We start from the raw sequence: 15221 nt of genomic DNA, 5'->3' as shown, positions 1-15221 counted from the left end.
GCGAGATAAATCGGTAAGTTGACCTTAAGTACACTGCACTGAAGTCTTTAGTGATGCACTCGATCACAGACATCATGAGCACTTCAGTAACAAGACAGCGGTCTTAGCTCTGTTACTTCAATACGTACTTTCGCTTTTTGTTTCTTACAGCCAATCGTTAGGTTTACACTGCTCGTCTCGACCCAGTTTCTCTACTCATTTCCCCGCGCTGGAACAGTTCAGTCAATTTCTCTTCGACTCTCCATCTCTTCCTTTATTCTCTCACCCATTTCCTTTTTGCCGTCCTATGGGTGGAGACCAACTAAACAATGTTGACTGTCTTTACAGAAAACACCAATAATCATGAATGCATGATTATATGCTGTCATGGCTTTGCAATCAAAAAATGTTGTTATAATAGAGGCCAATTGAGGAAAAAACAGCCATGAATATAACGAAAAAAGTACATTTGCCCAGAGTGTATTGAGTTTTTTTAAATTTTTTTATTTAAAGCATTTTCCCAGAATATGTCAAAATAAGATGTCCCCAAATATCAGTCTGAGCCTCAAAATCACCCCAGAATGGATGAAAATGACCCAACAGCACACAAGTGAAAAGTTCACATTCCAGCCTTTATTCAGATGCTGTACGGTTATGTCTCATGTCTCTGAGGCAAATATTCAGCATTTTGTTCATAGTTTGTTCAGCTGTTACCCCATAACTTTTTTCTGATGCGTTTACCAGTCAGGCACAGAATGAACAAGCATTCCCTGTCTGCTTTACAAATTTTAGAAAAACATGTTGTTGTAATTATGAATAAAAAAGGCCACTTACAGATTTCTAATCTCTGTCTTATTAATATGACCAAAATGACTTTTATGATCAATTATGTAAAAACTCTGAAAACTGGACTGACATAGTTTTAAATTACTATAACTTCTATGTTAAGCGGCTTTGACACAATTTACATTGTAAAAGCACTAGATAAATAAAGATGAACTGAATTGAATCTGCTTAAATATGTACACATTAATGGACCAAACAATATGATCTGATTTATTTTACATTTAACATGCATCAAAATTACAGTGTGTGTAGCCAATGTTTCCAGTGTCTTTTCACTTTTCAGCTTTTAGTGAGAGTTTTTAAGACTTAATGAAAACTAATGTTTTATCTATTTCAGACCTAATTAAAGAGAATGAGGAGGGTAAAGAGGAAGAACATCATGTCAAAATTGAGGAAAAAACTCATTTACAGACTGATGGCATTTTAAAAAGGAGAGACAAGAATCATTTCACCTGCGCTTAGTGTGGAAAGAGTTTTGGAAGAAAAGACCATCTTAAGATTCACATGATGATCCACACTGGAGAGAAACCATTCACATGCACTCAGTGTGGGAAGAGTTTCAGCCAATCATCATATCTTAATCTACACATGATGAGCCACACTGGAGAGAAACCATTCTTATGCACTGAGTGTGGGAAGAGTTTCAGCTGCTCATCACACCTTAATCAACACATGAGGGTCCACACTGGAGAGAAACCATTCACATGCACTCAGTGTGGGAAGAGTTTCAGCCAATCATCACACCTTAATAAACACATGAGGATTCACACTGGAGAGAAACCATTCACATGCACTCAGTGTGGGAAGAGTTTCAGCCAATTATCCAACCTTCATCAACACATGAGGATCCACACTGGAGAGAAACCATTCACATGCGCTCAGTGTGGACAGAGTTTCAGCCAATCATCACACCTAAACAAACACACCAGTTTTTGTCTAGTGTGACCGCAGCTTCAGTGTGGGATGAGTTTCAGCAACTCCTCAGACCTTAATAAACACATGAAGACCCACACTGGAGAGAAACCATTCACATGCACTCAGTTTGGGAAGAGTTTAAATCGATTAGCAAACCTTAAGGAACACATGAAGTTCCGCACTGGTGTGAAAGAGTATATGTGCTTGAGTGTAAGAAGGCTTTTATTACTGCTCCAAAATTGAAACTGCACCAGACAATTCACACCGGAGAGACTGTAGAGGTTTCACACTGTGACAAGAGGTTTAATCAGTTAACACATCTGAAAACACAAAAGAGGATTCACACTAGAGAGAAACCGTACAGATCTGGTCAGTCTACAGAGTTTCACTCATTCTGCACAGCTTTAGAAACACATGGACAAAAAGTTGCACACATGACATGAATGCAGCAAAACATTTTCTCATGTGCACAGGATGTTTCATGTCTGAATAATGTTTGAAAAGGCTGAGTAACGTTATACTGTTTTTCTACACTGCAGTAGGTGGGGTTGTAAATGTGTTGCGCTCCTCGCATTTACCGTAAACACAATGCTGGTGGCTGAGTGAAGAACAGTTTCATAAACATCTGGCACACAGCACCTCTGTGGCTTAATTACTCTTTGCAAGTGATTGTACAGGTGTGGATACATCTGTACTCCACTCTCCAGTGTATTCATGTAGCTAGTGTTGTTTTGGATGATGTTCTCTGTCTGACTCCCTGAATGAGAAACAAATCAATGGGAAGACACCGTTCAGTAAAGAAGCTGCTGTGGAGCTCCAGGACAGTTAGTTTGCTGTATACCAGGACCCCAAGTTTAGAAAGCTCATTCAATTGTCCTGTGTTGCATCTTTTATTAGTTAAGTTTTACAATATTAAAACACTATGATGATCCCAAGACTCCAGATTGGAGTATGTGGTAAATCCTGATTTGATTCCTGCATTACTCATCCATGGGTATATAAACGTTGTGCTAGCTACCCCAGGACGCTGTGGCTACTCAGGAGTCCTCATGTCAAGACTTGCCATCTCATTGACTCTTTAACCTTATGGTGTTGTTTTGATTATATCCTAAGTTCTTTATCTTCATTAGTATCCCTAGACACTTGTTGGTTGCTTTGATTGATTGTTCTATGAGTTGCATTTTATAATAAATAATTTGCCTTCAGGCTATTTTGTTAGTTCATTTCTCTTTTATGTTGCGACTCTAACAAGCGGGTCATAACACTTTGTAAAATGTGTCTGGTTGTGTCCGAGATCTTGTCCTTTCAGTCATGATCATAGGTGTGAGTAGGAACCTATATTGAGCGGTAAATTGAGAACATTGCCTTTCGTCTCAGCTCCTTCACCACAACAGACAATCACATCAACTGCATAACTGCTGCTGCTGCACTGATCCATCTTTTAATCTCACCAAACTGGAGATGGCCACCTTTTTCAAGTCAAGCACAGTGTTTTTTGACTTGTAGGTGCTGTTTCTTTCCCTGCCATGTCACACTCAGCAGCAAATTGTCCCTCTGCATGCTGAAGGTCCATGTCCTATGAATATGGAATCAGTTTAGTCTCAAAAGAAATTCATGCAAAAGACACGATGTACACATGCGTAGCCAAACTCACGTGCATAAAATCAAATTCACTTGCGTGAAATATTTATTTATATTCACAAAACATTTTCACGTGCTCAAAATAAATATACATTTTCATAAAATACGTTTCACAAATGCAAAACACCATTTGCAAATGTATAAGAGTGTACAAAAAGTTTTGAATGTTTAAAACTTGCGCGTTTATCCTGAATGAGAATGTGCAAATCCTCTTTCACGTACAACTCCCCCTGGTTACGCGTATTTTTGAGACTTTCCTGCCAGAGGCAGGGTAACTCGTACCTTTCAGCCAATCAGATGAGAGCTGTAGTCAATGACACCAACTCTGCGCTTCATTTGCGCAGACTTTTTCTCTCCAGCATGGTGAACAGAGAAAGCAGCAGTCGGAGTTGCACTTTTTTTCATTTATTTAATTATTTGTCCATGGCCTCACTCTTTTTATCCATTATTTTGCAGCAGCTCCGGTCTTCTTATTTATTGTCTCGCAGCCTTGTGAGCAGAATGTAGCCTGCAGAATGATGAAATATCATTCTGGCAATGCAAGCACAGCAGTACCATTGTGGTCTAGCGGTCAGCATGTTGTATTATCAAGCCACCGACCCGTGTTCGATCCTCACCAGAGATTAACTTTTTTTTTTTTTTTTCATTTTTATTGTTAAGACATAAAACTGTAAGGTTGTTGAACATTTGAAGTTCTAAAGCAGCTGTTTTCTTTAAAAAGACTTAATAGTGTAATTAGAAACTGATTTGGAAATGACCTTATTTTAATATAGTCAGTCGTGAACTGAGGTGTGCCGGTCAAAGGCTTGAAACTCCAGGGGTGAAAAGGAGTCCCACTCCGGCCCTGATTATATCCAATGAATGTAAACAAGCTGCTGTTGTGCTCTAGTAATATAATATGTATAATATACCCTATCATTCCGTAATAATTATATAAATAATCATTTTAAATGATGCTTATGAGTATATTTTTGTTTATTAAACTAGAAACTAAAAAATTTACAATGAAAATATGACAACATAAACTAAGTGTTTTATTGCTTATCACGAGCTGTAGTAAACCTATTTATCTCCTTTTCCCAGAAGGTGAAAATCAGGCATAAATCGGGTTAAAATCAATGTAGTCTGAGCTGTAATCTTCATTTGACTGGATTTGATTGACTGAGGCAGCGACTCTGAACAAAGAACTAAAGTGATGTCCAGTTGAACATTCTGATTTGCCGGTGGTCAAGGACATTATAGCCTAATTAAATTAATAAGGCTATTGTGAATGCGGTATGATATGTTAAACTGGTTGACCTTCTTTCAGCATTAAATACAATGTTTTATTTTGGTAGTGTCGTGTGTTCTGTTAGTTTCAGTTTTGCTTATGTATGCGTTTGGAATGTCTCATCACTGGTTCTCATTACTGATCTGTATGTGCTAACTACTGGAATGATTAAGCATTTTTATTCTGCAAAGTCTCTATAGACTTAAAAAAATTAAAACCTAATTTATTAAAACTGACGTGATTCTCCTCAGCTCTTCTCTTCGGTGATCCGGCTGTAAGTTGGGTTAAAATCCTGAGGGGCATCAAACATGTTTGAAATGATCCCAGAGGCTCGATTTGTGTTAAAAATATTCCGAAAAGTATTAATGTTATATTTATATTCTACATATTATATTACTAAAGCACAACAGCAGCTTGTTTACATTTATTGGATATAATCAGGGCCGGAGTGGGACTCCTTTTCAGCCCTGGAGTTTCAAGCCTTCGACCGGCCCACCTCAGTTCACGACTGACTATATTAAAATAAGGTCATTTCCAAGTCAGTTTCTAATTACACTATCAAGTCTTTTTGAAGAAAACAGCTGCTTTGGAACTTCAAATGTTCAACTACCTTACAGTTTTATATGTCTTAACAATAAAAATGAAAAAAAAAAAAAAGCTTAAGCCAGGTGAGGATCAAACCCGGGTCGGGGACTTGATTATGCAACATACTGACCGCTAAACCACAGTGGTACTGCTATGCTCAAGTCGCTGGAATGATAATTCATCATTCTGCAGGCTACACTCCGCTCATGAGGCTGAGAGAAAATAAATAAGAGCGGAGCTGTGGCAAAATAATGGATAAAAGGAGTGAGGCTATGGACAAATAATTAAATAAATGAAAAAAGTGCAACTCCGACTGCTGTTTTCTCCGTTCGCTATGCTGGAGAGAAACAGTCTGCGCAAATGAAGCGCAGAGTTGGTGTCATTGACTACAGCTCTCATCTGATTGGCTGAAAGGTACGAGTTACCCTGACTCTGGCAGGAAAGTCTCAATAATACACACACACGTATCCAGGGGGAGTCGTATGTAAAAGAGGATTAGCACATTCTCATTCAGGATGAACTCGCAAGTTTTAAACATTCAAAACTTTTTGTACACTCTTATACAATTGCAAATCGTGTTTTGCATTTGTGAAACGTATTTTATGAAAATGTATTTTTATTCTGTGCACGTGAAATTTTTTTGTGAATATAAATAAATATTTTACGCACGTGAATTTCATTTTATACACGTGAATTTGGCTAAGCATGTGTACATCGTGTCTTTTGCGTGAATTATTATTGAGTCTAATCTGTCTCCATAAGGCTGAGGCTTTTGTGGGTCCGGAGCTCAACCAGATATTCAGCCAGCCTGTCCACATGCTGGAAGCCCGGAATATTTTGGTAGTCAACAGCCTAATGAAAGCACAACAAAATAAAATAGCATATTAAATTTTTCAATGCATAATTCCATAATTGTTTCTGTTATCATGTTGAAGCTGCACTACGGAAACAAACCTGATGCGTGTTTGACTTTACACTTTATTTTAAAATTATTCTAGATCACTGTAAAGACAGAAATTAGTGGGACTTACAGTCTCTTCATCACCATCATCATCGTCGTCGTCATCATCATTGTCTTCGTCATCATCTTCCGTAGCCTCTTCTGGCTCTAAGGGCACAGGTGAAATTGGTTCTTCAGGCTGCGCAGGTGGGTCAGGGACCAGTGCAGGGCATGTGGAGACTGGCAAAGAAGCGACACTGCTGGTGACTGCAGTGGAGGAACCCGATCTCAATGTGGAGGAGGATGGTGACAGAGCAGCCTCCAGATCAACAATAGTGTGATCCTCACTGATGTCACAGAAGCCCTCATCTTCTTCTCGCTTATCCACATTGAGATCCTCAATGAGCTCAGCAGTCTGCTCACAGTCTGGGTTCATGTTCTGCAGTGCCTGACCAGTCTGCTGGAACAGATACTGCACTCCAATGAGCTCACCTGAAAAAAATAAATAAAACATAAATAAACAAATTTTAAGAGCCATGTTTGATTGGGTGTTGAAGTAGCAAGTAGTTTTAAAAGCTCAACGTCAAGGAAGAAACAAACAAAAACAAACATTTTAATCAGAGATCCAAAACATAATAAATATTCTGGACAAAACATCTAATGAAATGCAATGGAAATACAACGAAGACAGAGAAATGTACAAATAAATTTCCCTCAAAGCTTGTAGCATTATGTTTGATAATGATATGTAAAAATAATGTAATAATAATTTTGTATCTTGCTTTACTTCAGTAAATAGTCATGAAACAATACATTTGTTCTTACAAATATTTAAAGACAAGCAAAGATTTCACAGCACAAAGCTCATGAACATTGACCTACTGTATCAAACTGGATACAGTAGATGGAGAGAACACAGAAATTGCAGGTTTATTAACAATAGCAAAATCTCTTACCAGTGTAACGTGCAGGCGGACAAAAGTTGGGCACCACTTTTCTCCCAAACAGCTTTTCAAAGTTGCAGTTTACACAGTGAACAAGTTCTCCTGTGTAGCTGCGTAAAGCTGATGGTTCAGATGCCAAGGAAGCAGCCTCCCGGTCCTGGTTCCACCTGTTTAGTCCCTCCAGCAAATAAATCTGAAAGTTCAGACTATTTGCGCTGTACCCTGTAAATATTAAAAACAATGTTTAGGACTTAATTAAAAAACAAACACACAAAGACATTTAATGCGTTTTTACACAATGTTTGTGCAGAATCATACCTGGGATGAAACGATTGAGGTGTAAATGAAAGGACTCGAGAGACGTGGAGCCCCTGGCACATCTGTAGGTCCGTAGCAGAACACCTCCCTTGGTTATGCTCCCCGTTTCAGTATAGAGCGCGACACCAGGGGGGTCCTGAATGCATTTTATATGCTTTTTTTGGACACTCCAGATGTGCCCCATCCTTTCCTTGTCTAAAAGAGGAACGCCCAGTGAGTCATTGCCCTTGTTGCTCATGAGCTCAGTAAGAAGCTGTTCAAGTAGAAGGATGGTAGTCTCCTCCCCACGGGTCCTCCTCCGGCAATGGAGAGCCAGCTCCTCCCTGGTGAGATGCTTGTTGACATCAGCATCTGTCAACGCAGGCCAACCTTGGGACATCAACAGTGCTCGCTTTGCTTGGCGTAGCAAAGAAACATCAGCCGCATCCCATTCAAAAATGCACGCAGGGATCCGTGACATGAAGATGGGATACAGTTGATGAGCATCAGTTGTACATCCCACAGCAATCCTGCGCATAAAGTGCCAGATGTCCAATTTCACAGTTAACTCCGGCCATCCTCTAAACCTGGCTTTGAGTTTGGTCTCACCCACATCAGTGCAGCACCCACAGTCCACATACAAAACAGCAGGTGGATCCACACCAGCCTCCTGGTATCTTCTGACCAGCCCATCCACCATCCTGTCCAGTCCTGCTCCTTCCTGGGCAGTGAGCACACTTATCAGCACCTGACCAAACTCATTGACAACAGAGGTGAGCCAGAGTCCTGTTCCTTTTGCTGTCCCGGCCAGCTTTTTTGTGATCTAGATTAGACAAGAGAAGAACCATGGTGTATCGTCAGATCAAGCAGACTACACAAAGGGTTTTTACCAATGCTGGAATAGAATAAAGAAATTATAAATTGATGAATATCCACTAACCTTTTTAGTTGAATCCATCTTCAAGATGGACCCATGGGTCGATGTTATCCTGGCATGGATTTCATTCAACCTTGTCAAGATGTCCTGGCTGTAGACAGTGAGGAGCCACTTGCAGCTTGGCACAACTGTAGGTGCTGGGGGCTCCTGGAAGGTGATCGGCAACACCCCAGGTCCACTGAGGAAATCCACACACTGAGTGGTGTAGCGGGCTAGACGCTGGAGCCACTCTTCACTGTGGTTTTCCTTCAGTTGTTTGATGACCCTTGTGGGGCTGTTGCCTAGTCCACGCTCACACAGTAGGCGAATGACTCTTATATCACAGGCGTACCTTAGGAACAGAAGAATATTAATATAAACATATAATTTGTAAAGTATTTTCATATATCTGTGATGATAGGTTAACAACTGCACGAGGAATAAAGGTGTTCAATTACTCACTTCTGTGTAAGAATGACCCGAAACTCTGAGCGATGGCCAAGATCCAGCTGCTGCAAGACAGTCTGACTCCAGGACACATGCGAGGCTTTGCACTTGGTACAGATGAGGGTTTCTGTAACCATGTTGTACATCCTGTCGATGTCCAGAACCTGCCGTGCCCTTTTGTGCAGACCTCCACCTGTCAGCTGATGCTGTCCACATGCAGGATTAGGGCAAAGGACTTTGACCCTCCTCAGCTTGTATGGCATCCACAGCAAAAGTGAATGACAGAAAAATCTGTCTGGAGCTGGAGCCTGATTGTATGTAAGTGCAGGCTGTGGAGGGTAATACCAGAGCTGGAGGTTGTCTCGAAGCTCTGGCTTTCCTTTGGACCCCATTTTAAAAAGCCTGCTGGCAATCCTCTGGTGGCAAGGTTTCAGCCCAAAGGCGCGGAAGTGGAACAGCTGATGGAGCTTGCAACAATAACCCAGAAGGTGCAGTCTGTGAAGGAAAATAGATAAAACCTTTAGTCTGGTTATGTAAATGCACCTTACATATTTGAGTGAGTGCCCTCACATGATATCATGATTATAATCTAAATACCTTTGATTTTAAGTGATTGTTTTTAAATACCTTATTATGTTTTTCAATTCCAAAAAGCATTAATAGAATTTCACCAATAAACATTTTCTTTAAAGAAGCAAAAGTATTTTCCAATATAGTTATTTCTCTTTTTCCTTTCTACTTCTTTTCCATCCATTTTCTTTTTTTTACTACTGTGAACATAAAATATCAACAACAGAAGGCGTAATTTTTGTGATTCTTTGCTTTATTTTTTCCTCTCTTTATTTTGTTAACATTTATACATATATCAAGCTTAGTTAATTAACATCAAGTCAATTTAATTGGCTGGTCTTAAAACCACTTTGTGTGAATTCAGCTGGGGCAGCAAATATGCAAACCAAATTACCTTTTTTTGGACAGAAAATATGAAATTACTTACTGAGACAATGCTGGATGGCTCTGTGGAACTGGTCACTGCCGTAGTGGATGTGAGGACGGGGGCAGAAACTTGAAGGTCCTGAGTCTGTACAAACAAGCAGTATAACAAAGTGCATTTTATAAATATATATCTAAAAGTAACATTAACTAATCAGAATTTTTTGCAACCATTACTTTATTTGAACATTAATGTATAAAATACATTGGAAATGAATGATTGCTGCTAAACTGTAAAATCTTGTCACAGCGCTTCTATGCAGAACAAAAAGTTTAAAGAATGGTGCTTATTTTTAATATATGTTTTTATGCACTAAAAGAATACTACAGAGATGTTTTATTGAGATTTAATGTGACTGTACTTAATAAAAATACGAATTTACGTAAAACAAATGCTTATACCAAATTCTCTCCGAAAGCTATGTGGATTATGACAATACTTACAGCCGTGCTTGGTGTAGAAGCACTACACACTGCTGAACTGGGCTGAACGTCAACCTGGGATGGTCTTCTAGCCACACTAAGATTTGGCTTTGCTGCAGCAATGTGGGATCCGGAAAATCTTGGTTTGGTGAACTCAAAAAGGGCAAGACAATAAGCATTTCAGTAAAAACACTGTGTTCACAATGGCAAAATGTACACTACTGTTCAAAGGTTTGCGATCTGCTCAATGTATTTTTTTTATGTTTTAATTATGTTTATTAAGGCTACATTTATTTGATCAAATATTTAGTAAAAACTGGAATAATGTGAAATAATAATATAGGCAAATTAAATAAATAATAATTTATTCAAACAATTCAAATCAAATAAAATCTACTTAATTTATGAGCAAATCAAACACAATAGAATTCTTGCAAAATATGAGTAATATTAAGCTTTTATATTTTAACAATAATAATTTTTTGAACATTAGTGTATATCACATTAAATTTCAAGCAATTAGAAACTATCTTTCTATATGTCTGTTGTACAATCAGTTTGATTTCTCTACAGTGTTTCGAGTTCAAGCTGTTTTTTACTACCACCCTCTGCTACTTTTACATGTAGAAATAAGATATAAGTTAGAATAGATTTAATTAGACAACTGGTTCATTGCAAATAAATGTGACACATTAGGCTTTGATTAAAATTATAGTTTTCTGGATCAAGGAGCAATATGCAAACAAATATTTTTTTTTTACTACCAAAGGAATAAAGTATTGCATTATGTTATATACAGTATTATTGTACTATTATTACATCATGCATTTCAACAAAAACATACATTGTATATTACAACATCACACTATGTGTTATATACAGTTGAAGTCTGATTTATTAGCCCGCTTTTTTATTTTTTTCCACCAATTTCTGTTTAATGGAGAGAAGATTTGTTCAGCACATTTTTTTAAACATCAAAGTTTTAATAACTCATTTCTAAGAACTGTTTTATTTTATCTTTGCCCTGATGACAGTAAATAATATTTGACTAGATATTCTTCAAGACACTTTTATACCACTTAAAGTGACATTTGAAGGTTTAACTAGGTAAATTAGGTTAAATAGGCAGGTTAGGGTAATTAGGCAAGTTATTGTATAACGATGGTTTGTTTTGTAGACTATGCCAAAAAAAAAAAAAAAAAGCTTAAAGAGGCTCATAATATTGACCTTGAAAAATGTATTCGAAATAAAACAAATAAGACTTTCTCCCAGAAGAAAAAATATTATCATACCTGTGGTAGCAAAAAAAAATATATATATATTTTTAAATAAGTACTTTTTCAAGATAATACCTCAGACTCGTTGTTTAGAAAAAGTACAAATTTTAGCTTACACTTAAAATCAAAACAAAGTATTTACTATTAGTGTTTATTATGTATCATTATCTGAAGACAAGAGGTTAAAATGTAGCTTTAAAAACTGTGACCCTGACCATGACCTGACCATGTAATTTAATCCAATCACAGAAACTCAAACCGACCAATCAGCAAGTGTCTGCTACCCCCCTGCTGTACAAGAGGTGTGAAAAGAAGCAGGTCTCTAGCAACACCTCAACTTTTTTATTGCTTTTTGTTCTTTTCTCTCCTATGTTTGAACTTTGAACTGAACTTTGAACTGAACACCTTGAACACTTGAAACACTGAAATTGTCATTTCTTTTGATTTTTAAAAAAATGTACCATTGACAATTGCGGTGAAATCTTTGATGCCACTGATGGAGTAGACGGGGGCTGGGGCTGGGCCTCAAGTTGTCTCGTCTCCATCACCTCCTGAGCAGGTACAGTAGGGGCAGGTTGTTGCACCGTTTGTGCTGGAGCAGCAGAAGCAGTACTCTGCTGAAAATAAATCACAAAAATACATATAATCATGAAAAAGGAAAGGCATTCTAGTAAATAAAAATAAACACATATTGACTCAAAAATGTACCTTTTGAGTGTGAAAACCACATGTGCATTTCAGCACACCTCCAAGCAAAGTCCTCTGCCCACGAGATTGCAATGGGCATTTCTCAATCTGAAAAAATCATGAAAGATATATTAAATAATTTTATACAATACAAAAAACTTTTATAACTAAATAAGAATTTTTACTCAATGACTCCCTTAATAAAGCACACAATAGCTCTGTAAATTAATTTACCACTGTTTCTAGAATGTGTTTAATATTTGTCTAATATGTAATCGTACAGTTTGTATCTCCAAAAACGAAAAGAAGAATAAAAGGAACTGGACAGGAACATTTCAGGCCTTAAAACCACATGCTGTATACTGTACTCATAATCCCTTCCCCCACCTTTTCAGATCTCTCTCATAAACGGTCAAACTTACTAAATTATTCGACGTAAATCTCAAAATACATGCAATTTAAAACACTTTAATATTTAAAAACAAGTATGACCCAGCTAACAAATTTAGGTTGTAAGAACGTTCTCATAACGTTATCTGTAACGTTCCAAGAATGTTGAAATGTCCAGTTTGCTTAATGTTGCTAGAACGTTTTTTTATGGTTGGGATAACATCGCTACAACGTTTTCAAAACCTATATTTCCACCAAAATATAACGTTCTAAGAACGTTTATTTGGAATGTTCCAAGAACGTTGAAATGTCCAGTTTGCTTAATGTTGCTAGAACGTTTTTTTATGGTTGGGATAACGTTGTTACAACGTTCTTAAAACCTAAATTTCCACCAATATATAACGTTCCAAGAACGTTTACTTATAATGTTCCAAGAACGTTGAAATGTCCAGTTTGCTTAATGTTGCTAGAACGTTTTTTTATGGTTGGGATAACGTTGTTACAACGTTCTTAAAACCTAAATTTCCACCAATATATAACGTTCCAAGAACGTTTACTTGTAATGTTCCAAGAACGTTGAAATGTCCAGTTTGCTTAATGTTGCTAGAACGTTTTTTTATGGTTTGGATAACGTTGTTACAACGTTCTTAAAACCTAAATTTTCACCAAAATATAACGTTCTAAAAACGTTTATTCGGAATGTTCCAAGAACGTTGAAATGTCCAGTTTGCTTAATGTTGCTAGAACGTTTTTTATGGTTGGGATAACGTTGTTATAACGTTCTTAAAACCTAATTTTCCACCAAAATATAACGTTCTAAAAACGTTTATTCGGAATGTTCCAAGAACGTTGAAATGTCCAGTTTGCTTAATGTTGCTAGAACGTTTTTTTATGGTTGGGATAACGTTGGTACAACGTTCTTAAAACCTAAATTTCTACCAATATATAACGTTTCAAGAACGTTACTTATAATGTTCCAAGAACGTTGAAATGTCCAGTTTGCTTGATGTTGCTAGAACGTTTTTTATGGTTGGGATAACGTTGTTATAACGTTCTTAAAACCTAAATTTTCACCAATATATAACGTTTCAAGAACGTTTACTTGGAATGTTCCAAGAACGTTGAAATGTCCAGTTTGCTTAATGTTGCTAGAACGTTTTTTTATGGTTGGGATAACGTTGTTACAACGTTCTTTGCTAGAACGTTTTTTATGGTTGGGATAACGTTGTTACAACGTTCTTAAAAACCTAAATTTACACCAAAATATAACGTTCTAAGAACGTATATTTAATGTTTCTAGAATGTTGAAATGTCCAGTTTTCTTAATGTTGCTAGAACGTTTTTGGATGGTTAGGATAACAATGTTACAACGTTCTTAAAACTTAAATTTCCACCAAAATATAAAGTTCTCAGAACGTTTACTTGGAATGTTACAAGAACGTTGAAATGTCCAGTTTACTTAATGTTGCTAGAACGTGTTTTTTTATGGTTAGGATAACGTTGTTGCAACATTCTCCAAACTAAAATTCCACCAAAAAATAATGTTCTAAGAACGTTTATTTGGAACGTTCCAAGAACGTTAAAATGTCCTGTTTGCCTGACGTTGCTAAAAAGTTTTTTATGAATAGCATAATGTTCTTACGTTTTCAAAACCTAAATTTCCACCAATTATTGGAACGTTCCACGAATGTTTAAATGTCTAGCTTGCTTGACATTGCCAAAACGTTTTTCTATGGTTAGAATAACGTTCTCAAAACCTAAATTTCCGCCAAATTACAACGTTCTAAATTTAGTTTTTTAATGTTACAATAACTTTGAAATATCCAGTTTACTTGACATTGTAAGAATGTTTTTTATGGTTTGAATAACATTCTTACAGGGCTCTAAATAATCTAAATTTCAACCAAAATTTAACTTTCTAAGAATGTTTTTTTAAATGTTCAGAGAACGTTGAAATGTCCAGTTTGCTTAACGTTGCTAGAACGTTTTTATGGTTAGCATAACATTCTTACAACGTTGTAAAAACCTACAATTCAGTTAAAATATATCATTCTAAGAACGTTAAAATGGCCACATTCTTTAAAAGTTAATTTAAGGTCAGAACATTTTTTTCTGAGATTCTCTGAACTCTTCAACCATTCTAATGACAGGTAACAATAATATAAATTACAAAAATGATGTAAACTCTAACCTAACCCATAAGAATTAATAATGTTGGTTCTTACTGTTGTTATTTTGTGGCATTTTGGTTGATCAAATCTTGTACCAAATCTTTGAACCATTATTTTTAAATCTGGCATTTAAATTAAGCATTAAGGTCACATTTTTGTAGAAATTGATAGTTCTGTATTTAAGGCCAATTATATTCACTTTATTTAAATATTTTAAAATACTTGATACATTTATGATTTACAGTACATTTGCACTTTAATTTTCATTACAATTAATGTTAATTACAATAGAACATTAAGCAATTCTATTTACATCAAAGAAGTGGAAATAGAATTCACAATGAAATTACAGAAAACTATACACAACAACAAAAAAATTAAAACAAAAGACAATAAACCAGAAAATATAAAAACAATTGACTTCAAAGTTAACAGCAGTATCACAGAGAAAGGTATTGCCAGAGCCAATACTAGATTATCAAGGTGAGCCAATCAAATGC

At 36.6% G+C, this 15221-nt stretch overlaps 3 protein-coding genes across 4 annotated transcripts in view; 1 reads left to right on the top strand and 2 right to left on the bottom strand.

Moving 5' to 3' along the window:
* The window catches only part of LOC137491248 (uncharacterized), a 697259-nt gene that overhangs the window by 540540 nt on the left and 141498 nt on the right, over nt 1–15221 (top strand). The window lies entirely within an intron of this gene.
* LOC137491174 (uncharacterized) overlaps nt 1–15221 on the bottom strand; it is a 293575-nt gene that overhangs the window by 167300 nt on the left and 111054 nt on the right. The gene's annotated exons all lie outside the window — the stretch shown is intronic.
* LOC101883615 (uncharacterized) lies at nt 4720–11375 on the bottom strand. The gene is made up of 6 exons (XM_073947473.1): nt 8796–11375; nt 8358–8685; nt 7439–8240; nt 7133–7342; nt 6268–6668; nt 4720–6088 (listed from the first exon to the last, which is right to left on the bottom strand). Exons 1-6 carry the CDS (start codon nt 9170–9172, stop codon nt 5981–5983), a joined length of 2226 nt encoding a protein of 741 aa, XP_073803574.1. The 5' UTR covers nt 9173–11375; the 3' UTR covers nt 4720–5980.

Source organism: Danio rerio, chromosome 4 (genome assembly GCF_049306965.1).
Source record: "Danio rerio strain Tuebingen ecotype United States chromosome 4, GRCz12tu, whole genome shotgun sequence".
Classification (NCBI taxonomy): domain Eukaryota; kingdom Metazoa; phylum Chordata; class Actinopteri; order Cypriniformes; family Danionidae; genus Danio; species Danio rerio.
This window is presented reverse-complemented; position numbering and strand designations above follow the sequence as displayed.